Here is a 24,703-nt window from a genome sequence, read left to right as displayed (position 1 = left end):
AGAATTGTATTCCATTATCATTTGCAACTGCTTATGAATATGAATTGAACATTTTTTAGTAATAAGTTACCAAGACAAAATTACAGAAATAAGGTTGAATTTTAATATTGATTTAGTAAGAAACCATTGAATTCAATTTTTAAAGTACTATTTTTAAGTAACTATTATTCATTAAAAGTTTAAGTATATATTTATGCTGTAATTTTTATTCCACTCTGGATAATGACTTCAATGCAAGTTGTTTCATAATGTTTCATAAGCCAAGAGTTTAAAAGGATTTTCTAGTACTTCCTATTTGAAGACATTTGAGTTAATGTTTTGGTCTCTTATCTGCACACATGAGCACCTGACTATAAAAGACTGTTATGATCTGATTTTTTTATGTTGGTTATCTACATTTTACCTTCAATAATAATTACATAATAGGATAAAATAAATATTCATTAAGTTAAACATTGTTTCATTTTCCAATACAGATATTGTTCACAAATATCAAAAATGGGATCAGTTGTTGAGAGTGGCTAAACTTCTGGTAAATCATCTGATGAAGTCCAGTCACCTACAGGTGTTTGTCTCAGAAATCATAAACATAGATGGATCTCAATGGAGGTATCACTTTAAAAATATAAAAATATACATTTATATGTGTGTTTTTGTATATAAACACACACATATATATACATATATATCAAGAAAATAAAGCAATTTCAAAATTTTCATGAAGAGAGCTCTTATAATTATATCAGTGAGTTGTATTCTTAATATTTCCTTTTTCCTAATTACTATTCCAAGGCAAGTACACATTAATCACAATACTCTATATTCTAACAGAATACAGAATATTCATTTTTAGTTTCCTGTTGAGCAAAAGTGATTTTTTTAAAATTTCATAAATCTAGACTGACATCATTCTACATGGCCTTAACAAAGTCCTCTTTTCAGAAAATGTGATTTCAGTTATATCTCTTTGAGATTAATTTGGATACTTCATATTCAGATTTTAAGAGAGAAAAATAAATACCAGCTTTTTTTCCCTAGCTTTATAAGTATCAGTATCATTTTCTTTGTGATTCATGGCACCTAGAAATCCCTATTGTACATAGTAAATTACTTCTCCATGTAAGTTATGCAACATATTTTTTTATGAATGGGATATTATAACTTTGAAGACAGAAATTATGACTATTATTTCAGTATGTACTGTATACTAATATTTTTCTACAAAAAATGAAATCTTTAAAAATAGAAGTTTGTTTCTTTTCTTATAGCTGTAGAGACAATGAAGATTAGAGTGTCCTGCTGGTTGATTATATTTTTATTGTTAAAAGATTGTTTCTGAGTGAGTTAAGGAAAACAATATCAGTGTTCTCTGTAATAAATTAACACATTCAACTCTTGAGATCAACTTGATATTTGTGTAATTTTATAGATATATCAAAATAATAATAAAATCATCCTTAGTTTTCTTTATAATATATGTGATTTTATCACAGGTATAAAAGATGTTGGCATTTGGATCTATATGTAGATCATATAATTCTTACATTGAATTATATATTTTCACCCTAAGGGTGGCATGTTCTAGATTATATATATATATATATATATATATATATGTATATATTTTTTTTAATTTATTTTAGTATCTAGAACAATTTATTTTTTCATTTATCCCTTTGCACATATACATATGATCTATTTCTGATCCATCATGGCCTACTGATGATTGCAAATTTCCAATGTTGAAAAATCAATACACATTTATTAGAACCCATACCTCACATTTTGAATTTTGATCTATTCCCTGACTGGCAATATGCAGTATGATACTACTTTGTGATGCAGTATCATAGCTCTCAGTTAGCCATTAAGCCACAGGACTAAAGTACTCTACAGAGTTCTGTGTTGCTAAACTGTGATATTCAGTGAGTTAGGTATATTTGAGTACATTTCCAACTTAATGGTATTTTCATTTTAGAATTGGTTTATCAGGACATAACCCCATGGTAATTTGAAGAGAATGTACTCTCATTCAAGAATATTTTTGGAGATATTTTTTGTTTATTGATCTAGATGAATTTTAGGCATTTTATTGTTTTTGGCAAAAAATAATCTTGGTATTTGATTTGGGTTATACAAAATATTAAAATTAATATGGTGATAACCATTATCATTGCATTGTTTAGTCTAAGCTTTTGGAATATGGTGTATATCTGTATTTAAGTCTTTTATCTCTCAGTAATTAATTACACAGTTCCTTTTTTATCTCTTTTGTTTTTCATGATTTTATTATAAAAGGATTTCTTTTTATAGAATTTACATTTCTTGATGTGATGATACACACTTCTACTTGAAGTTTGTCTCAGCTCACATTCTATAGTTATGATACTGCCATTTACCACCAATGAGTCCTGCTTTCTCTAATGTTGAAGTCTGAACACTAGAGAAGCACGCCAAGGTAAGCATATTAAGCAGATTTTAGTTAACGGTAATAATACAGAGTTCTCCCTGGAGGGAGAAGGGGGCCATGACTGATGTTCTAAACTCCCAAGAATTGAGTGCACCCTACTTCTTTAATAGGTTATGGTCTCTTTTGTTCTCTAGGTCTTCCCCCCCATAAGTTCTTCCCCTAGAAGTTCTCCTTCTAGCTTACATGACTAAGCCTGGTTTTGTAGGTGAGATGAATAAAGTGAGAAGCAGAAGAGACAGGAAGAGGGCCAAAGTGATTCAGCCAGGCAAGGGCCCAGGGGGCATTAATTAGCAGCTCCTTGCTTGCAGTCCCTGATAAGAGCACTTAAATTTGGCAATCATTGGGCTCCAGAGATCATTGATATTCCACTCTCCCAGGGGCAGTCTCCAACTTCCAAAGGCACATGGCTTTTATGGCCTCCATTTCTTCTATTTGACCCCATACCTTATTTCTACACTAACTGCTGTTCCCAATTCTGGCTTCAGTTAAATGAAAGAGAACAACTTTTACTTCTATTAACAGAAAAATAAAATGTTCTAATTTTCTTTCACGGGTTGTATTTAAAATAATAATATCTACTTGTTTAATTATTTATATTGATCACATGTTGCATCTGCATGTTCCTACCATATGGTGTAATAATTTCAAAGTAAATCCAAGATAAATTTACTAATGGAATGACTCCAAAATAACTGAGTCCAATTTGTCTTATATTATTTCTCTAATACTGCATAATATACCTTTGCTTACAGTAGTAAATATTTTGCCTTCAATATATTATATATAATCAGTGTAGGTAATTTTTAAGCTGTAGTTAACTTCAACTAATTTTTGCTACAAAATAATGATCTAAAGTACATGAATTGAAAGTCAAATGCCCTGTCTTTTTTGGTTTTGATTACTTTTTTGTAGGATTTAAATAAATGGTTATCCCTACCTGCAGATATCAGAATACCTGATGGATATCTGGAAAAGTTGCAGATTAACAGTCAACCATTTTATCAGCCATTGAACTGGAGGGCTCATAGAGCTTTCTTAGTAAGTTTTTGGCATTCTGCTTGCATCATCAGATCTGCTTTTTCTATTATCTGAATGTAAATCTTTTAATTTTTGGCAGTTATGGTAATTGAACCCCAAAATTTGCAAAAGCAAGGCAAGCTCTGTCAATTAGCTAAAATACCAGCCCTTAATATTATGTAAAATTTCTGAGTTTTATCATTTTCCATTCTTTATGGTTTATTGGAACCCTTAACATGCATGCATATTGGAATGGAATTTAAGCAATGTTATATTTTATTTTCATTTTTGGTAAATTTTATTCATATATGCTAGATATGCAGAATATGTACCACATATATCTTCTTAGATGTACTGTACTAGATACAATGAACATTTGTTAATATATATGGATTACCCAATGAAGTACCCAAACCATCACCCTACAACTCAATGAGTATCTGCAGTGTTAACATACCTGTATGAATAGTATGCAGTTGAATAAAATTTTACAAATTCCAGAAAGCCCCTTCTTTTACCTTTCTTTTCATTTAATATCCCTCACCTGTAATCATGATCCCTGTCTCTTTTATACCGAAGATCAGTTTTACATATACACATCATACTATTTTGACCATAGTATTTTATAGTATGTTTTAATACCTGGAACTTTCTTATTCTCATAAGTACACATTCTTAATTACCTTTAAAATAATTAATAATTAATAATTCTTTTCTGATTATTCTTATTTAAACCACTGAACTTTGTGTATTTTAGTATAGAAATACATTTTCAAAAATTTACATAGAAATGGAAATGTATATTATTTATACAGTTTGTATGTACACATATATATGTACTAAATGCTTTGAATCTTGATATGTATGAAAGTGCACGGTATGCATTTCTCGTGGTTGGTTCCTTTCGCTGTGTTAAGTTAGTGAGTTTTATCTATGTTGCATATAGTGATATTTTATTTGTTTTTGTTGCATGCTGTTTTACTGTATAAGTATATTGTACTTTTTTAGTGTATTACACTTTTTCAATTCTGTCGATGGTAATTTTTCTTCTATTCAGTTTTTTATTATTGTCAGAGAGTGCTAAAACCATTCCTGTGAATGTTTCTTTCCTTAATATATGTAACACTCTATACAGTAGAATTCTACTGTATGCACTTTATGCAGTAGAAATATTGGATCATATTGTATACGTATGTTCAGGCTTCCTAGAAAACATAAAAAGTTTTCCAAAGTAAGTTGTACTAATTTATACTTCCAAAATCAATGTATGATAATTCTGATTTGTCTTCCTGTCCATTTTTGAGGCTGTCCTTTTCTTTTTTAATTTTAACTTTTCTGGTAAAATAGTGTCCTCATTGTGATTTTATTTTACATTTCATTGTCTAAGTTAAACACTTTTAAATATGTTTGTTGATCATTTAGGTATCCTCTTTTGTAGATAAATTGCCCAAATCTGTTGTCTATTTCCTACTGATTTTTGTACCTTTTCCTTACTGATTTATAGAAATTTTTTACATTCTACATAAATGAACTTTGTCAGCTTTATGTTTTACAAACATCTTCTAGAATGTAGCAATTGTAATAGCACTTGTTATTGAAAGTACAGCTTTTCCTAGTGCACTTTGATCTTTGACATAAGTTCAGGTGATTGCACATTATGTCTTTTGGATGACTATAGAGTCCTCTACTAGGGATACATATAAAGTGTTGTAATAAATAAAATGGGAAAAAGTAAATGGCCTGCAAATCATAAGACTTCAGAGAAGGAAGCACTTGAGATGGTCCTTGAAAGATGGGTAGAAATTTGTCAGTTTGAAAATTAGTCTATGAACAAACAGTATTCTAAGCAGAGGAAATTTCATGCAATAAACTCAGAGATAGGAATGTGTATGTTATGTTAGAAAAATTGTAACAGATAAGAAGGGTCAATATGTAATAATTTATTTTAAAATAGGATTTGAAATTATAGGATGAACCAGAGTATTAAAAGCATGAGATATCCATTCAAGGAGTCTGAACCTCCCATGTAATAAAAAGTGTTTATTTAAACAAGGGTTGATATGATCACATTTTTCTTTCAAATAATAGCTTCAGGAAAATTAGAGACAATGAAATATAGGGAGAGATAGACAAGAAGAATATAGATGAATTAGGAATTTATTCCAAATTAGGGATTGTGTGGCCATATATGCAAATAGAAAGTAGAACACAGACCCTAGAGTTTCTGCTGAGAGAAGATAGACAGGACCTGATACCCATCTAAACTTTGTGTCTGAGGGAGGAACAATTGAGATGACATCTGTGTTTCTCACAGCTATTTATCTCCTTTTCATATATTATATCATGAGATTTTTTTATCCACCAAAGCTTCTGTTTTGATTAGATATTCTAAAGTTTATAATTACTTTATTCTGTATACACTCTGAGCACATTGACAAAGTGTAACCAACTTGATTTTGATATATGTCTGTTGTTGGAGGCCGCTGCCCTGTAGGGCCCGCAGTGGTGGCTGGCCTTGCCCTAAGATGGCACCGAGAAGCCCAGCTGCAAGTGCTTTCTATTGGCTGACTGATCTCCTCCGCGACCGTGCTTAGCTCATGATCAGTACATGTCCTCATTACCCACCATTAAGTCTCCATGAGCCAAACACCTGACCCATTAAGGTGATTGGCTGTTATATCCCATAAAGCTGCATACTTTGTGCAGCGGCGAGAGCAAGCAAGGCAAGGAGGGCAGGCAGCAGCTGCAGGATGAGAAAAGAGGAAAGGCGGCTGCAGAGCGATGAGAGAGGAAGAAGAGAGAAGTGGCAGCTGCATGAGAGAAAAGGAGAGAGAAAGCTGCATGACAAGAGAAGAAGGAGAGAGAGAGAGAGCTGCACGACAAGAGAAGAAGAAGAAGAAGACAGCGGTGGTGGAGGAGGAGGAGGAGAAGGAAGAACCAGGCACTCGGCTCAGAAGCTCTCCCATAAAAATAAAGACCTTAAAACTTCATTTGAGAGTCGAGTCTTCATTGTACTCGCTGGACAAGACAGTCTGTGATTATCACAGTTTTGCACATCACTGCTTAAAACATTTTAAAATATATTTTGTCACTGATTTTCTGGTCAAATTTTTCTTTGACTATCAATTTTTATAAAAGATTTTTATTTAGATGAATTCTGAATTATGTTCTGATTGAGAATGAAAGAATGATTTAATACCTTGTGATAGCTTTTGGGGGGGATTATCAAACCCAGGGTCTCCACCATACTAAGTAAGTGCACTACCATTGAGCTCTGTCCCCAACCCTTATCATGCAATTCTCAAAGCTGTCATTTAAGAGTTGTCTCTTGCAGTCTATGTGAAACCTTATTATGAATGCTTAATGATTAGGGTTTTTAGTATTGTTGTCGGATCATGTCCATTTCCCATGCTTTTTGATATTTAAATGGCTTATAAGTTTCAGATTGATCATGCCGGCTATATTTTGGTTTCTATTCATGCATCCCTTTTGTTATCATTTACATTACTAATCAGATTGTTTTAATATATATTCAAAAATTATTCTTCAAAATGAAAAATCTTTACCTTGTGTTTATATTTGAGAGTGGGAAATAGGCAAATGAATGGGATAGTGGAAAAGGGATGGGAAAAAATTACTTTTCACACTTAGAATTCAAGTTTTCATAGATGCCATATTAATTATGTATCTAAAATTAGAATTTTTTCCTCAGTGAGGTCTATTTTTCAGTATATCAATCTCATTCTTACACTTTATGTTTGAAGAAAATGGGTGAGATTAGGAATGGATGGAAAGCAGTTGGGTAAAAAGAAATATTCTTCACATGTATTATTAAGAGTTCAAGTTTCCATGGATAACATATACTTCATTTTAGATGGGAATTAAGAAAATGAGTCCTAGAATTTATTTTTGCTGGGGGGAGTGACAAGGCTGATGGGATCTATAAATCCATGGTCATCTACCTCAAGTGGATCCTCAGTTTTGCATATTGCATTCTCTTACTGTAAGCAAGGAGCTGATTTCATCTACATAATAGAACAAATGCTATAAACCTGAAACTCCCCCATTTTCTGAATAACAATCATGAAAATCTGTCTACACTCACTCTCTTCTTTTCAATCATGTTGCCCATTTGTCCCGTTTCATCTTCTCAGGATTACTGGAATATCAGTTATACGTATAAAACTCTTTTATATTCAGTCTCACTTTCTTAACTTCTTCCTTCCATTGACTTTCTATTTAAATAAACTTTTAATTTTAGATTAGCAGACAAATTGGAAAGTAAATACAGTAATTTTACCATATACCCAGTTATTCCTATTATTAGTAGAATGCTAAATAAATATTTTGTACAACTAAGGAACAAATATTGGTACATTACTATTTATTAAACTCAACAATTTGTTCAAATTTCACTAGTTTTTACTACCAACCATTTTTGTTCCAAATCCCATGCAGGATACCATATTATATTTAGTAATCATATCTCACATTAAAGATACTGTTTACTGGATTGGGAAGTGCTATGCAACATTTATAGGATTGATAATGAAGTATATTCAACATAGTTAAATATTAGACTAATGTGAAATCTTATATGCTGATAGTCAGAATTCATCAGAATTTTGTTGCACTTCCAATTATAGCATACTCAGTAGAAGTTAAGAGACTTTTAAGTGTGACAGCAATACAATGAAATTCTATATATGAGCATGTATCATTTTATTAAAATTAGAAATTAGGTACATTATAAGTGCTTATTTCTTCCCACTGTGTGGATTCCTCATTCCTATGCTGATAATTTTTGTAAAAAAAAAAAAATGACCAGTAGAATTGAGGTTTACTTTTCTGTCCGCACATGTCAAGGAGCAAAACCGATTTCTGTCAAATAGAGCAATTCAGCAATTCTCACAGGGAGGGAAATGGGTGTTTGAAGTAACCTCCTGATGCCCACAGTGTTTTTAAATACATACTCACCTTTAACATGGCACCTGTAGAACCTCAGCATATTCTTCACTTGTTCCAAAGCTAAATTGGAAATGCATCTCCAGCTTTTTAATCCAGTTTTTTAACTGTATGCATGAATTATGCTGCTAGAAACAAAGTCACCTAGAAGACTTTTGTTGCACTTGCTGCTGCTTACAAAGTACACTGAATTATTGGAAGACCAATAATATTGTTTTTAAAAAGTGTTGTATCTGGTAGTTTTGCTTCATTATTCTGCACAGCTATTGGTAATAGATAGCAAGAACTTAGTAAATAATAAGTTACATACAAGACAGTATCTGGGTAGGTAGTATATGATAATTCTAAAACTTCATTTCTCTAACAATGTTTTTCATGAAAAATATATACATAAAGAGAAATGGTGACAAAAAAAGAAAAAGAAGCACTTCTTCAGTCATATAGTAACATACTACCTATGACTAGAGTTTCAGTTCATCAAAATTGAATTAAGCACTTCTTAGTTGGGTCTGCAGGTTTCTACATTATTTTAACTATTTTAACTTGGTGTATGTCATTATAATTAATGATTAAAACAATTTCTTTGTGTGACTTCTACTTTTGGCCATTCAAGTTTTGAAAATATATTGTTTTGTCTAAAGTGGTAAGTGATGCCAAGTCTAATCACCAAGTATCAGTTTTATTTTATTTGACTGCTCCAGAAAAAAATTGTACACTTGATTCACTAGGATTGAAGTACAATGCAATATTTTAATAATTTAATATGATTTATAAACCTATGAAAACTGAAGTTGTGCATTATATCATTTAACTAGTGTTTTAAGAACTTTAGCATCATCTATGCAAGAAATGCATACTTTTTAGATTATTATCAGATCTTCTACAATTGCAAATGGATTCTAAAAAACATTTTTATGAAAATTCTTATCCTTGGCTTCTGTTTACTATTTCTTTATTTTGTTTGGTTCTCTCAGTTTCTATTTTTCACCGGTTTATATAGTTTTTACTAATCTTTGGTGTTAAGGTTGCTTACTTTTTAAAATTTTCTTTTAAAATATACATTGAATATATTCTGTGACATATTGTGATATATTCCATCTACCCCATTTATTGACTCAATAAAATATAAGCAGTGAGTTTAAGGTTTAAAAGAAAGAATTTGAGAACTCACTTTTAAAGCTTTTAAGGAGGGAAAAATTAGACCTTACTGGTTTTGTGTTTTCATGTTTTCTGATCTATAGTAGAATGTAAATTGTTTTTCTTTTTAATTGTATTTTGATTGGAGAACCTGAAACAAATAGCATCTTGTTAGTTTCAAGTCACCATAGGAATTCAAAGATCGGTCAGAAAATTATTTTGTGATTATTTAAAAGGAAAATCAAATAGTAATTTTTACAAGATTCTTTAATATCTTAAAATGTAAGTCTGTGGTAGTTTGAAACTTTGGGTTTGAAAACAAGGCATTCACTGCAGATCATTATCAAATGTATATGTAAGGTAGGTTGATTGTTTCAATTATGAATACTAATGCTTTTGACCCTTTCAATATTCCAATATCAAGTATATTTTGAAAATTTATCAATTTTCAACAATTTGACTGTAACCAACTATTTCTATTCTTAAACACTGTTGAATTGGAGAGTTTTAGAAATTGAGGAAGAGATAAAATTTTTAGAATAAATACTCAATTTATCATAGTTTTACTTGCAGTCAGAAATTGGACTTGGGAAAATGGAAACGTACATAAAATTGGAAAAGTTTGGAAAGGTAAGTAAATTCTTATTTTAGAAATGTAAGACTTTCTCATTCATCATCTAAGTGTATGGTTTTGCCAACTATATAAAATTGTGAACATGATTGCCTAAAAAATTATCTCTTGCACTGAAAAAATTATCTCTTGCACTGAAAAGTTTCAAGGATACTTGAAAGCATCCTATCAGTTTGAGAGGAAATGAGTATTTTTAATATGCTTAAATCATTTATTAAAACACAAATATTTTGCTTTCTTGGTGAAACAACAAGCATCTGTTTGTTTAGCCTCCTAGCAATCACCTGTCTGTACTGCCATGGGAAATATCATGAGTTAAAATTTCTTTTTTTTTTAAGGAGAAAAAGTTTATTTGAGGGCTTACGGTTTCATAAGTCTTAGTCCACAGAAGGCTGGCTCCATTCCTTGGGGCTGGAGGTGAGGCAGAATATCATGGCAGAGTTGTGGCAGAGGGAAGCAGCTCACACCCTCAAGAAGCAGAGAGCCTCCACTCAACAGATACAAATATATATACCCGAAGTCATGCCCAGATTCCAATCTCCTCCAGCCGCACCCTACCATTTCAATTAATTCCACCAGGGATTCATTCACTGATTGGGTTAAGACTCTTACCACCTAGTCATTTCTGCTCTGAACCTTCCTGCATTGTCTCTCATGTGAGCTTTTGGGGCACACCTCACATCCAAACCATAACATTCTGCCTCTGTCTCCCAAAAACTCACAACCATCTGGTAATGCAAATACATTTAATCCATGAGTTCCAATAGTCTCAACAGTTCTGAGATTGCTCAAAGTTCAAGTCCAACATCTTTGAGGCTCAAGGCAGTCTCACATTGTGAGCTTCTACAAAATTAAAGGCAATTTACAAATATCCAACTTATAAAGGTACTGAATAAACATTTCCAATTACAAAAATAGGGGCAAATAAAGAAGGGATGGGACCAAAGCAAGACCGAAATCCAGCTGGGCAAACAAGATGTGTAACTCCATGTCCCGTACCTGCAGCACATGGCATCTTGATTTTCTCTCTGAAGGGTTATGGAAAATAATGTTCTGTAAGACAGGTCCCCAAGAAAAGGGAGGGATGGTGAGGCTTGGAAGAAAGGAGGAGAAATTCGCCAAACTGCAAACCTCTCCCAGAGCATTCTTTCCTGATAACAATGGACCCTGGGGGAAAGGGGCGACACCCAATGCTGGGCCTTAAAACTTGACCTCCCACCATGGTGAATTAGTCCTAAATGACAATGGGCAAGATTTGAGTACTTATCCCTCAGGATCCAGACTCTTATCTCCCCAGTGAGTTTCGGCCTTTTACAACTTCCCTCCTAAATGAACCCTCCTAAAATTAAAATTTTAACCTGTACGACTAGCGCCTGATGGTCAAAACTGCAGGTACACAGCTTCCAATAATTATATCATTGCACCCTATAAAACCAAAAATCCCCTCTGAGAGCTATTTTCCCATCTGGAAAATTGGCCCCAAGGGTGCCCTAGTCAGCGAAGGAAGAAAGGCTTCTCTGAATCCGTTGAGGTCTGCTTCCCGTCCTTTTGCACTTACTCTCTCCAAATGGCATGCGTAGCTCCGCCCCTGTGGCCTTGTTCCTCGCAACCCAAGTGGCCTTTCTGTTGACTTGCCTCTGCTCCTTTTCTGGGGCATTCCTAGGATGATGTCCCACGTTACTGGCATTTCTTAATTTGAGGGGTTTCCACGGCAGCTTTGACTTCCTTCTCAACTCTCCACACTTTGACTCTCAGGGGGTGCCCACTGGGACCCTGACCCTGCCTCCCAGGCCTTCATTGGAAGTCTTGGTGGAAACCTCCATGATCCCTTAACTCCAGCATCCTGCATTCCTGCAGAACCAGCCCCACGTGGTTCAAACCAAGGTCTGCCGCCATCTTGAATAGTAGCCAAGCCTCCAGAAATTCTTGCTGCTGCAGCCTTGGAGGGTCTGGGTGGCTGAGCACATTGAAAAAAACTTCCTAGGCCTCCTCTTGCAAGAAGAGTGCCCCATTGGTCTCTTCTCAAGAGAATTTTCACCTTTCCTCTCTGGGGCTTGAGATGGGTTTGGTCTTGCCAGCTCCTGAGATGCTCTGGGTAAAGTCTTTAGCATTCCTCTAGTGGCAGTAATGTCTTTTTTTTTTTTTGGCGGGGGGTCCCAGGTTTATTGAAAATATTACAGCATAGCAGAAAGATTCAGACAGCTCCGCGTGGCATTTTGAAATTCATCCCCACAGTAGGCTGAGTGACCTGCAAGTTGGAGAGACTGCTGAAGTCCAAAAGCTTCAGCATTTCCTTAGTGTCAGGATCTACTTCAATGACCTCCTGATCCAAGGCAGAGACCTCAGGAACATAATTATCTCTCCTTTCTCTGTCCTCTTCCTGCAGCTTAATGAAGATGCCTCTCACAGGGCTTCTCTGAATCCCCTTCATCAGATGTGTGACATACCCTGTGATCTTGTTGTGGAGCTCCTTGCTGGAAATAATGGAGATCTCCTCGCACACACGCTTGTTGGTATGGAAGTCATTGCCCAGGCGTGTGTAGTACTTCTCTATGATAACCCTTGTGCCCTTCTTCACAGTTTTGGTGCGAACGTGGCCCATGTTGGTGGGTCAGTTTCAGAGGTCTTAATCCACAGAAGGTTGGTTTCATTCCTTAGGGCTCGAGGTGAGGCAGAAGATCATGGCAGAGGTGTGGCAGAGGGAAGCAGCTCACACCCTCAGGAAGCAGAAAGAGCCATGAGTTAAAATTTCTGAAAAATATCTTCAGAAATAAAACATTTCATTGAAAGGCAAGAAATTCTTAAAAAAGTGTTTTTTTCTTGAACTTGTCACTACCTGTAATGTGACTAGTTTAGAAACATTCTATCTTCCACAGTAATAAAGGGCAAGAAAATAATATGTAAAAGTAATAAATAAACAGTAAGAAATAAAAAGAAGTAATAAATAATAAACAGCAGGAAGGAAAATAATAGACAGTTGATAGGGAAGCTTCTTTACTTTTTAAAATAATGATTAAAGATTTGGAAAATTTTGGAAACCTGGCTAAAACATTTTTTTTTTAATTTAACAGTATTCTTTCAATTAATGTGCTCAGTGTCCTGCAGTATTCATACACACTGACAGGAAAACACCTTTGATTTTAATACTATTGATCCAAATCTTAATTTGAAATAAAGCACAAAATGTAAATTAAATTCTTGCTTTATACTTTTGAGATACTTTTTGGTCTTATGAAAGCATGGAAGCTATGTGTATGTAACTGAATGTCATCTTTGCCATAAGAAAATCTAATACTGGACATAGTGGAGTTTTCTTGCAAGATGGAATTTAGTATGCTTAGAAATTAGAAATCCATTTAGGGCTGTTTATTGTTCTTCATTGTTACCTTCTTATGATACTCTTGTTCTTCCAAAATATGTTTTATAGCGTACATATGCAACAGTTTATAAAGGAAGATGTAAGCTGACAGAGAATTTGGTGGCATTAAAAGAGATCTGTTTGGAACACAAAGAAGGCACACCCAGTACAGCTATAAGAGAAGGTACATTTATTTAGGCTGTTTTAAAACCAAAGCTGTATAAGAGTAATTTTAATAAATAAAAGCAGATAGAAATAATAAGTGACTGGAAGATATAATTAGACTTTTAAAAATTATTTCTAAACTAACATATTCAGTAGAAGGAAATTAATATTCTTAACGTATAGTGAAATACTATGAAGCCGTTAAAACTACTAACATAGATAAATATCGATAGGAAAATTTTACATATTGGTACATGGGAAACATGGTAACTGTAAATTAGCTTCATATATTAAATATAAGAAATAAATGAACTGTACATAAAAATGTCAGGATGATACCACTTTATTTAAAAAGTGAATTACTCAAAATTGGTTTGATTCAGACATGGTGGTAAACTCCCCCATCCCTGTGGCTCAGGAGGTTGAGGCAGGATAGCAGGTTTGAAGCCAGCCTCAGAAACTTAGCAAGGACCTAAGCAATTAGCTAGACCCTGCCTCAAAATAAAAATTAAACAAAAAGAAGAGGGGCTAGGGATGTGACTAAGGTTCAATCCCTGGTACAAAAACAAATAAATAAATAATATTTGAGGCAACTTGATTAGCAACATAGCAGAAGAAAACCTACCTCGAACTATATATAAATTAATCCCAGAGACTCAAAAAGTTAACATTAAAGAAAAAAAGCAGAAGATGGTGAATTGTAATATTAGGGATGACCTTAGGTATTATAATATCAAACTCAAATTCATAAAAAAAATAAAAGTAGATAGCTTCAGTTTTTCTACTATTCATCCCCTTGGCAAATTGGTGTTTTAAACTTAAGAGAATATTGTAAAAGTTGGTTTATATGTTACACTTACTTCAAGATTTTTTAAAATCTGACCTTCTAGAGACTAAAAAATTGGCTTTCATTTCTGTTTCACAGTTTTACTTTTAATGGATTTAAAACATGCAAACCTTACATGACATTGTTCATCCAGATAAATCTTTGAATCTGACCCTTGAGTATCTGGTAAGCATTTAAAAAATACTCAGTATTTTACTTTTCTTTAGTAATAGAAAGTTAGACTTTTTTAATAGCCCCAGGACCACTGTTGTTTATATATTGGTATTTAAATAGATTAGATTGTACATTTTGTATGTTTTCCAGACAAACAATTTTCTTTAAAAATTAATTACTATTAGATTAATCAGCCATGAATTCTGAAAACTGTGTTATCATGTACTGAAATGCTGTGCTTTTTCAGAGTAAAGACCTAAAACAGTACATGGATGACTGTGGGAACATCGTGAGTATGCACAATGTAAAGGTGTGTTTATTGTGTAATGTTAAAGTGTAAAGAAAATGAGCTAGATTGCACAGTGAAATATACCAACCTTATAACCAATCTTTGGAATTTTCTGTTTGGCTTATTTACTCAAACTCTGTTTACCATACTACAGCTTTCCTGGGATCATACATTTTGTAAAACTGCTTCATCTTAAAAGTCTTTTATAATATTTTTGATGTTTTATTTCACATTATAACTGATTGTCCTACATGTGTAGAATAAATCTGCAGATATATTTTACTTTCTGAAAAACAAATCCAAATGTTGGGTACATTTTGCAAAAGGCTGCCTTTAAATGGTGAATTCCCCTAATATATTCAAAATGGTATTAAATTATATAATAACAGTGACTTTTCAGGGTTATACATTATGAATAAGAGTTATAAGTAAGGCCAGAAACACGTCGGTATTGTGATTGCTTTGCTTGAAGTACCTATCTGTATTGTCAGATGGAACAGTAAGATAATTGTGTTTTGTAATACATCTAAAAATTCAAATAATGCTAAAGAAGTTTGCTATAATAATCAGATACAGAAGAAACCCAGAATTTATTAGATAAATAAAATCACTTGACAAACGTGTTCTTATAGACTTCCTTGTTCTGAGTGGTATATTTTACATTTCCAAGGATTTTATTTGTCCAAAGTTCAACAGTTTATAGACACCTATTTTGAAAACAGACTGTCCCATCTTGTGTGTTTGGGACCTTTATAGTTCTGTGCATAGTAAATTAGTAACCTCAAACTTACATTTTCTTAATAGTGAATTTGGTAAATATAAAGGAAAGCCAGTTGCTTTTGTTGAAAGAGAGATCTGAACATATGGAGAGCACAATGCTAAGAATTTTAGAACAAGGTTTTAAAAGTATTTCCATATATATTTCATGAGGATTATTTTCATCATAGTTTATATTTTCCTTTGCAAAGTGTTGTGAAGGTTATAGATCTCAGTTTTTAAAATTCTGTTTTTTGGGCTTTTATATTAGAACTAATTTGGAAATAATTTGACAGAGATTTGAGAATTCTTTTAAATCAGGTCTAAATATTTAAAAATATTTTATTGTTTGTTAAAATTGCATTTATTGTTTTCCAAATGTAAAATTTAACAGGAATATATTGAAAGGTAGCTGTACTCAACACTGAAACCCCAATGCAACCCAACAGTAGTATATTAAAGTAGCAACTTTAGAGTTTTCAAAACACATAAATAAATATGTGGAGTCTGAAGACTTCACAGCTTACAATTTATTCAGAACAGGCATGGTGGTGCATGCTCACAACCCAGCTACTTGGGAAACTGAGGTAGGAGGATCACTAATTTGAGGCCAGCCTGAGTAATTTAATGAGACCCTGTCTCAGCATTAAAATGCAAAAGGGTTGGGGGCATAGCTCTGATGTAGAGGGCTCTTGAGTTCAATCCCTACTACACCCCTTCCAAAAAACCATTACAGGCATTCCTGCCATAAATCACCTGCTGCCTTGGCTTATTCTTGGTATTCAGATGTCCTTTTTTATGTACAAGTAAACTGAAGGTACCTCTTGAGTCTTTAGTACTTCAAGTTCTTTTTGGTAACCCCAGAAAATTAACATGTGTTCCACATCTTCCTTTTCACCACAATACACCAAAAAAAACCCCCTCTACCATTAGCCTGATAGGAATTGTTTTTTTCAGAGCACTAGAGTGCATTACCCCTTTATGAATCACAGCTGATCTTGAAACTGAGTAGGAATTGCTAAAAGTAAAGTATCCAGTAGGTAGGTGTTAAAAACTGATGGAGTTATTTTTATAACTGGTGATTTGCAAGGGTATGCAGCCCCATTCTCTCTGATACCTGAGACTTTACATAAAGCCACCAAGTCCAATGCCATATTTAAAGGTGCTGACTCAGATCAGATTGTTTTCTAAGGGAGTAAGTGCCTGTGTTTGTTTGATATACTGTAATTTTATAATAAAACAATAAGCTTTAGTAGTATAGAGGATATGTCTGTTTATGCTGCTTTCTCTAATAAATAAACTATTACTATGAAAACAAAATTTTGTTATAATATTTATTTTCATAGACACTGTTGACAATAATGATAGATGCTTTAAATTGAACAATGAACTAAAATTGAGAAAACAACTCAAAATGGAAAAGGCATTGTCCTTAAAATGATATAATTTCTTGATTTTTTTTTTTTACTATTCTAGACCAGTTGCTTTTCTACTTACCATAGCTTATGCTAATATCAAATTATATGTTGATATGGGTAAGACTAATTTTTTCTTATTTTCTTTTGTAGCTGTTTCCATACCAAATTCTACGTGGGTTAACTTATTGCCACAGAAGCATGGTTTGCATTAGATACTTGAAACCACAGAACTTTCTCATTAATAAAAAAAGGGGGATTTAAATCTAGCACACTTTGGTATGGAATGATTTAATATTTATAAATTTCTCTAGGTGGTTAGGTATAAAAACAACCACTGTCACAATGTGTTATACTTTCATGTGAGTTTGGAAATTTTCTCTGAGCCTGTTGTGCCCAGTGGCTCGAGACCCCACATAGACCATCAGAGACCACGATCAATGCAAGCAGCAAAGAGTCATTTATTTGCAAGCTCGAGCCTGGTCCTCCATGCACTCGGTAACCGGTGACGCTAAGAGGCCCTGAGCCCTTGTTCAGCAGGGTTTTTATAATGAAAGGCAAGCAGTTTTACAGTGTTCTTTTAAATTGGTTAACATATAAAATTGTATACAATGTTATTTTAAGTTCTGGGTCACCCTGACCTCCGAGAGAAAGGTTATCATTATCTTTAAGTTTGCTTCTGTGCCAGCAAAGTTTGCTTTTGGGTCAGTCACCTGGGCTTTACAGATAAGATAAGAGATGAAAATTCTTTGCAGCTTTTATGAGGGGTTGGGGGCAATTTGGGAAGAGCCTTGTATTTGTATTTACACAGGTGTAGGCTCTTTCTATCTTTACAAGCCCACTGAACAATATTTGACAGAATTTTTGGTGGGTGGTTTTCGTTGGTTGTTAGCAAAAATACTAAAAGGCATGGGTTCCCAGGTGTGGCCATGGACCCCAGGTTTCTGATATCCTTTCAGGGAGTGTCCACAGGTAAAACTGTATTTTCAGAAGTGCACTAAATGTTATTTGCTTTTTCCCTGTTAATATTTGCACTGGTTTTCCAGAAGTGATAAGAATAAATCTGCTCTTTCCGAGTATACGTTCAGGTAGTGCCACCAAAGTATATAATGGTATTCTTCACCACTGCACATTCTTAGAGAAAAATTATCAGTTACACTTAAAATATTTTACCAAGGAATAAAATGCATTAACTTTATTAAATTTCCATCCTTGAGTAAATGAATGGTACTTTTGTGTTGTATATGTATGATGAAATGGGAATCATATAAAAACAAATGAAGTGTACACAGAAATACTACAGTTATCACAAAGAAAAGTTTTTGGGTGTTTATTTGGCTACAAGCTGAACTAGCCTGTCCCCCCTGGTTTTTTAAGGGGCATCATTTTTTTCTAGAAAAAATGACAAACATAAAAACTGTTGTTATTCAGACTTAGATATTTGGCAGATTTTTCTTGAAATTAATGAATTAAGCTTGTCACTTCAAGGAAATAAACTGTAGGTATTTCTTGCCAATATTAAAATTCAGATTTACAAATATCAATTAGATTTTGAGTTTTTGTGTCTGCTCCTTTAAGCTTAATATCTTCCCACTACTTAGAAACTTTTCTGATGAGGTCAGTTGTGATATAAACACATACAGGGTTTTAAAACATTTTTTGAATAAATATATAAAAATTTCAATCTATAACTCAAGAATAAATATTTTTCCAGTAACCAGCACTTCATATTATAAATCATGCATGGTAAAAGATTCATTTAAAGTGCAAGACAGACCAGTGAATTTTCACAAAAGTATGAATAGTTTATGGATATAATTTAAGTTACTTGAAGAAAGAACTTAATCTATTTCTAATATATCAAACAACACTATTAACAATAAGTATAAAATACTATTAAAATGTTTCTCCACTTTTCCAACTTCTGTTCTTTTCTCAATCTGAGATTTGATTTTCTTCACATAGCTATATATATTATGAAATGTGATATGGAGTAAAGCAGCATATCACAACAGATAGAAAGCAAAAGCAAATATAGAATACAACTGTCTTTTATCAAAATAGACTCTAAACAATTTATTAAAATGTTGAAAAAGACCATTCTTAACTAATATTTTTGGAAAAATTTTTTTCATAAAAATGCTAACATGAGAGGTATTTTTAATGCATAACTAAATATTTTAATTTTTCTCATTTTATGGCAAACATCAGCAGTCATCTACATAAGTAAAAATACCTGGGGTCCTTAATAATTTTTAGGAACTTAAAATGAGTTCCAAGACCCAAGAATTTAAAATCCACTTCTGAAAGTGGGTCCCTTTTTATGCCTACCACCATGACTGCATTTATCATGTGTTTAGTAATTTAATTGGTAGTTATTTATTTATATCATTTTATGTAATCTGATTTTAAGGGAATTGAAAGTAAATCAAAATTAGTTGTTCTTTTTGTTTGGAGTAATTTTTTTTTCTACTAGAAGAAGAAAAATCATTGTAAATTAGCTTTGAAATTTTTGTTACTCTCAGAATACTTTGATAGAACTTATTTTTTAAAAACCCATGCAGCTTTCCAAAATTGAATTCTTAATTTTTCACAAATTATTATAGTAGTTTCCCTTTTGAAAAATTCTATTAAATTCTAAAAATATGAGTATTTCAGGTTATTACTCAGTAATGGATTAAAAGTTTACTTTTTAAATGGTGAATTCATCTTTGGCAATTTGTATACTTCTACTCAGTATTTTGCTCTTCGTTTAAAGGGTAAATTACTATTTACATTTCCTTCCTTAGAAAGGAAACGAGTGGGCCACCTATGTTTAAACAAAAAATTACAAGTTATTTACATATGCTTGCATAGATTATACAGACTTTTAAAAATAGGTTACATTGTTATTTCCCTTTTAATTGTCCCCACCCCTCCTCTCTTTGTCAAACTGCATTTACTGCTCTTTGACATAGTGGCAAAATGAATGGTTGTGACAAAGAAATATTCATGAGTATTTGAAATGCAAAAGGAATGTCAAGGACCATCCAAAATCCACTTTTATCTTGGAATACTCTGAGTGCTTAAAATTTTGCCTCTAACTTCTTTAAAGGAAGCAAAGAAAACTTTGTCATCTCACAGACCAATAAGAAATTCTGATTACTACCAGGTGCATTGATGCATGCCTGCAATCTCAGTGGTTTGGGAAACAGAGACAGAATGATTGCAAATGCAAGAATAGCCTCAACAAGGTAGTGAAGCCCTTAAATGATTTAGCATGACCCTGACTCAAAATAATAGCTCAGTTGTAAAGTGGCCCTGGGTTAAATCTCCAGTAATAAGAAAAGAAAAAAGAGAGAAAAAAGAAATTCTGATATTTCCATGAGATAATACAATCAACTTTGTTGCTTTCATTTTTATCTATTTTATTGCATAGTAAATACATTTGGGGCTTCAAGTAAGTGAGGGTCAATTCAGTTTGAGTCTTTATACTGTAAGTTGTTCTTGATCCTTGTTACGAGCAGCAAGGAGGAGTCAATGAGAGTAAATTTGGTCCAAAATCACTTGGCCTTTATTTGAAGGTGATTATGCAATTATTACAGTTATTTTAACTTTAATCACACCAGTATCACATAATACTTAATCACTAAATTATTATAAGCCCTGAATAAGCAAGACTCACTCCTTACTGAGACTTGTTCCTAAGGTCCACTCCTATGTGATGTATCTTGAATCAAAAGGTAGCAACTGCCAGAGGTCAGTCAGGAAGACAGCTCAGGAGATCTCACTGGGGAACTCCTTCCAGTTGGAGTCCTGATTGAATAGTTGGAAGGTGAAGGAAGGTGGCGAGGTCACTGCAGGAAGGCTGGGCAGAGATATCTCAGGTAGGATGCACATGGGAAGCTCCACTGTCTTGAAAGACAAGGAAGCTCCATGGTCACTTCCACAGGAATGTCTCAGTCATGATCAGGATAACAGATGTTCCAGCAAGGAATAAGCAAGTCAGTGAGTCTCCTCCAGGCTTGGTGCAGCATGGGCGTCATTGGTGCAAAGTGGAGACAGGAGCTAGGCTCAACATGAGTCTTTTTAAACCCTTTTTATCAGAACCTGCCAGCCAGTCTTGATCCAAGGGAAGTTAGTTATTTTACTCGGGGTCAGTTGCAAGTGTCTCCAACTTGGGGGCAACATCAGTCTTATCTTGGGGCAACACCACATCATTACCTCATTACAGCACAGAGCACTCAAGTTACTTTTTGCGAGTTATACAGCATACAGAATGTCACACATTTAATATTGCTCCTTACAATCCTTCTGAAATTTCTACTCATTTTTCATCACCAGTGAAAATAAGAGGTCTAGGAATTACAATATAGTCATTTTCATTAATGATAAAACTTGGCTTGTGGAGAATTGATACCACCATTTACCAGTGATGAGTTCTGCTCCTTCTAATGTTCAAGTTTGAACACTAGAGAAGCACACCAAGGAAAGCATATTAAGCAGGTTTTATTTAAAGGTAATAATACAGACTTCTCTGGGGAGTGGGACGGGGGCCATGGCTGATGTTCTAAAGTCCCAAGAAGTGAGTGCACCCTACATCTTTTATGTGTTAAGATCTCTTTTGTTCTCCAGTTCTCTCCCCCCTTATCTCTCCTTCCTGCCTAGTAACTAGGCCTAGTTTTGCAGGTGAAATGTAAAAAGTGAGAAGCAGATGGGGCAGGGGGAGAGCCAAAGTGATTCAGCCAGACAAGGGCCCAGGGGGCATTAATTAGCAGCTCCATGCTTTCAGTCCCTGATAAGGGCACGGAAATTTGAAAATCAATGGGCTCCAAAGTTCCTTAACATTCCAATCTCCCATGGGCTGTCTCCAACTTCCAGAGGCAGATGGCTTTCATGGCCTTCATTTCCAGGCGTTGATCTGATCCCCTATTTCTACCCTGTCTGACCCCAATCCTGGCTTCAGAATCATGTGACATTTAGTTAGTTGAGTTGGAGAGATTGTATATTTCATTCTATACCAATACCAAAATTCTGATTCTAGACCAGGAACCTATTTGGACAAGCATGATTTTTCATGATCTTCTCAGGAGCAGCAGAGTAAAGTATTGGTGGAACTACAATTGTCAACTTGCAAAGCTATAGAATAAGCAAATTTATAGCTCTGTCCTTTACCTCCTTATAACTCAGTCTTAGAATCTCAAAGATAAATCAGAAAGCTACCTTCCATCATATTAATTACAAAAACTATAGAAAATAATTTGTTCTACATAAGTAGAACAAATTCTCAAAGTTGGGAGATTAATAGTGTTGACAACAGGGTGATATCTGTGCAGCTAACTGTCTTAATCACCAGGATGCAGGCAGTTGCAACTGCACCCTCAACAGCCAATACAGAACAAACAGGACTGCTGGGCCCCCGTGCTTATTGAGGTTGTTAAGAGATATTTGTCTCAGGAATGTGCAGCTGCCTAGAAACCTTATCTATCAAGGACAGGGGAGCTTAACCCTGACTCATCTCCCACATAGTTCACCCCTTCCCTCCTCCCTTCTTCCTCTAGGAACCTTTCAGTTCTGGCAGGACCCAACCAGAGGAGGACTAATGTTTAGCTGTTCAAATGTTAACCAATAACATACAGGTCTTTGTGTGTGAATGCCTGGAAATCTCTTAAATAGAGGGCTTTCTCACCCTCAGGGCAGCTCCCTACTGAGCCATTGCAGTGGTCTGAGAGGCTGGTTGCAGGCCAGGCTCCAGCTTGCAATAAAACCTCATCGTGTGTCTTGCATTACCCTGTGTGCACTTTGACTCTCTGGGGATCAGTTGATATTGGGGACCAGTCGATGTCAGACCCTAACATTTGGGGGCTCATCTGGGATAGACTTGTCTGACTCTGCCTCAGGAGAGACAAATGGCCCATGGTACCAAGGTTTCTAAAGAAATTTGCTGTTGAAGGAGGATTGACCACTTCCTGGTAGGACATAAGTTCTGGTAGGACTTAAGTCCTGGTTAGAGTTTGGGTGAGAATTCTCATTTGGTGGAAGAAAAGGTTTGCGAGAGACCCTGGAGGTTCCACTGTCGAATGATGTGGGAGACATCCCCGACAATCAGGAGTTGCGCCGATGTCCCCAGTGGATGCCATTTGGGAGGCTGTTTGGTAAGGATCCTTGGTCTTATTCTGGTAGTGTGAATGAGAAGGACATTGCACTTGTGAGAGTGGTGTGGTTGACCAGCCGGTGGATACTGGAGAGTCCTGTGAAAATTTGTTTTACTGCATGTATTGCCTCCCTTGTTCTTTTTCCACCTGCTTGTTCCTTTTCTCCTCATTATTATGGAATGGGCTCAGGTAACTCTTAAGACTTTCTTCCTGAGTCACTTCTCAGAGGTCTGCACGAGAGGATGAAAATTTGGTGTAGACCACCTAAAGGAGAGTGAGTTTGCTACACTCTTCTCCGTGGAGTAGCCAATCTTCACCAAGATCTACACCGAGCAAGGTAAGTAAGCTTCTCTCTCCAGGCACCCCACATCTGTTTGAGGTGCAGCTTTATGTCTCTTCATTTTTGGAGAGCAAAATGAGCTACACAACACTCCCACACATCCACTCCCTCCTGGATGCTACCCTTCCCTTGCTGGTCAGACATAGGAATTCAAACTGTAGGATTAAGACCTGGGACAATTAGTATGGGAATGCCCAGGTTCCCTTTGTTCCCATAGTGCCATCACTAGTCTATCTAGAGTCTCCCTCTTACTGTTCCTGTGCTTAGATGTGCTCACTGTGTTCTCTTTAAACTACAAGAGGGAGGCATTTAAAATCAACCCCTCCCCTGAGACCCTCCAAGAAAAGGCATGAGAGCCGGCTTGAGTTACATGCCCCCCCAAGTCTCCCTCTGTGGAAATTTTTACCAGAGACACCGTGCGGGACAGACGGCTGTGATTCACAGAAGTTCCCTGTGAAGCACCAAAATATATCAGATCCTAAACACCTCTGTTTGTCAGAAGATAGGCTCCATTTGTCCTCCCTCAGGTCCCCTATCTTAGGCTTAGGGATACTTATTGCAGACTACTTTACAGTCCTTCTCCTTGTTCCTTAGTGATTTGTTTACTCCAATCCCCATAGGCAGAGAGCTCCGCAGCTCCCAGCTTGCAGAGCAGGCCTAAGGTGAAACCAAAGACAATAAAATGATCCCCCAGGCCTTCACTTCAAACATTGTAACTTCTGAGGAGGAGGAGACAGACACTAATAATAACAAAGGCCTCCTGCCATCTGCCCCTCTCCCTTTGTACCCTTGGAGTACCCATGGCAGTAAGGAGTATGATATAGCAGCTCCATTCCTCAAAAGTAGTGGGAAATAAGGTTTCATGATTTTCTGCATTTAAACCTAACCTGATTTCTCAGCCAGAAAAAAAATGGTTAAAAGGTCCTAGGCAATTTCCCCTGCCTGACCTTGCTGAAGCCTGCTTTGGAATGTACTGCAGCAGTCTCAGTGGGGGGAGCAATCTGAGACTGGGGAAAAAAAAAAAAA

General features: G+C 34.9%; 2 protein-coding genes across 4 annotated transcripts; one reads left to right on the top strand and one right to left on the bottom strand.

The window, feature by feature from the left end:
• Positions 1-451: 451 nt before the first annotated feature.
• LOC306652845 (cyclin-dependent kinase 17-like) lies at positions 452-21,320 on the top strand. Of its 3 annotated transcripts, XM_079125511.1 has the most exons (5): positions 452-609; positions 3,383-3,508; positions 10,151-10,219; positions 14,991-15,053; positions 20,355-21,320. In XM_079125511.1, the coding sequence occupies exons 1-5, from the start codon at positions 604-606 to the stop codon at positions 20,361-20,363; spliced, it is 273 nt and encodes a 90-aa protein (XP_078981637.1). In that variant the 5' UTR covers positions 452-603; the 3' UTR covers positions 20,364-21,320. The 3 variants fall into 3 exon arrangements, 2 of the variants coding, with proteins under 2 accessions (XP_078981637.1, XP_078981636.1); XM_079125510.1 differs by lacking the exon at positions 20,355-21,320 and having other exon boundaries at positions 10,163-10,219; positions 14,991-15,209; XR_013761559.1 differs by lacking the exons at positions 3,383-3,508; positions 20,355-21,320 and having other exon boundaries at positions 10,163-10,219; positions 14,991-15,209.
• LOC306652846 (small ribosomal subunit protein eS17-like) lies at positions 12,374-12,827 on the bottom strand. The gene has a single exon (XM_079125512.1). It carries the CDS (start codon positions 12,820-12,822, stop codon positions 12,415-12,417), a length of 408 nt encoding a protein of 135 aa, XP_078981638.1. The 5' UTR covers positions 12,823-12,827; the 3' UTR covers positions 12,374-12,414.
• Positions 21,321-24,703: the final 3,383 nt, after the last annotated feature.

Source organism: Sciurus vulgaris, assembly GCF_902686455.1.
Source record: "Sciurus vulgaris genome assembly, contig: HiC_scaffold_616_arrow_ctg1, whole genome shotgun sequence".
Lineage (NCBI taxonomy): Eukaryota > Metazoa > Chordata > Mammalia > Rodentia > Sciuridae > Sciurus > Sciurus vulgaris.
Note: the sequence above shows the minus strand (reverse complement) of the source record. Positions and strands in the feature narration are given on the sequence as shown.

Coding starts and splice junctions, on each gene's coding strand:
- LOC306652845 (XM_079125510.1), top strand. Junction 3,509..10,162: donor GGGCTCATAGAGCTTTCTTA/GTAAGTTTTTGG, acceptor TTTTACTTGCAG/TCAGAAATTGGACTTGGGAA. Junction 10,220..14,990: donor AATTGGAAAAGTTTGGAAAG/GTAAGTAAATTC, acceptor GTGCTTTTTCAG/AGTAAAGACCTAAAACAGTA.
- LOC306652846 (XM_079125512.1), bottom strand. CDS start 12,822: ATGGGCCACGTTCGCACCAAAACTGTGAAGAAGGGCACAAGGGTTATC.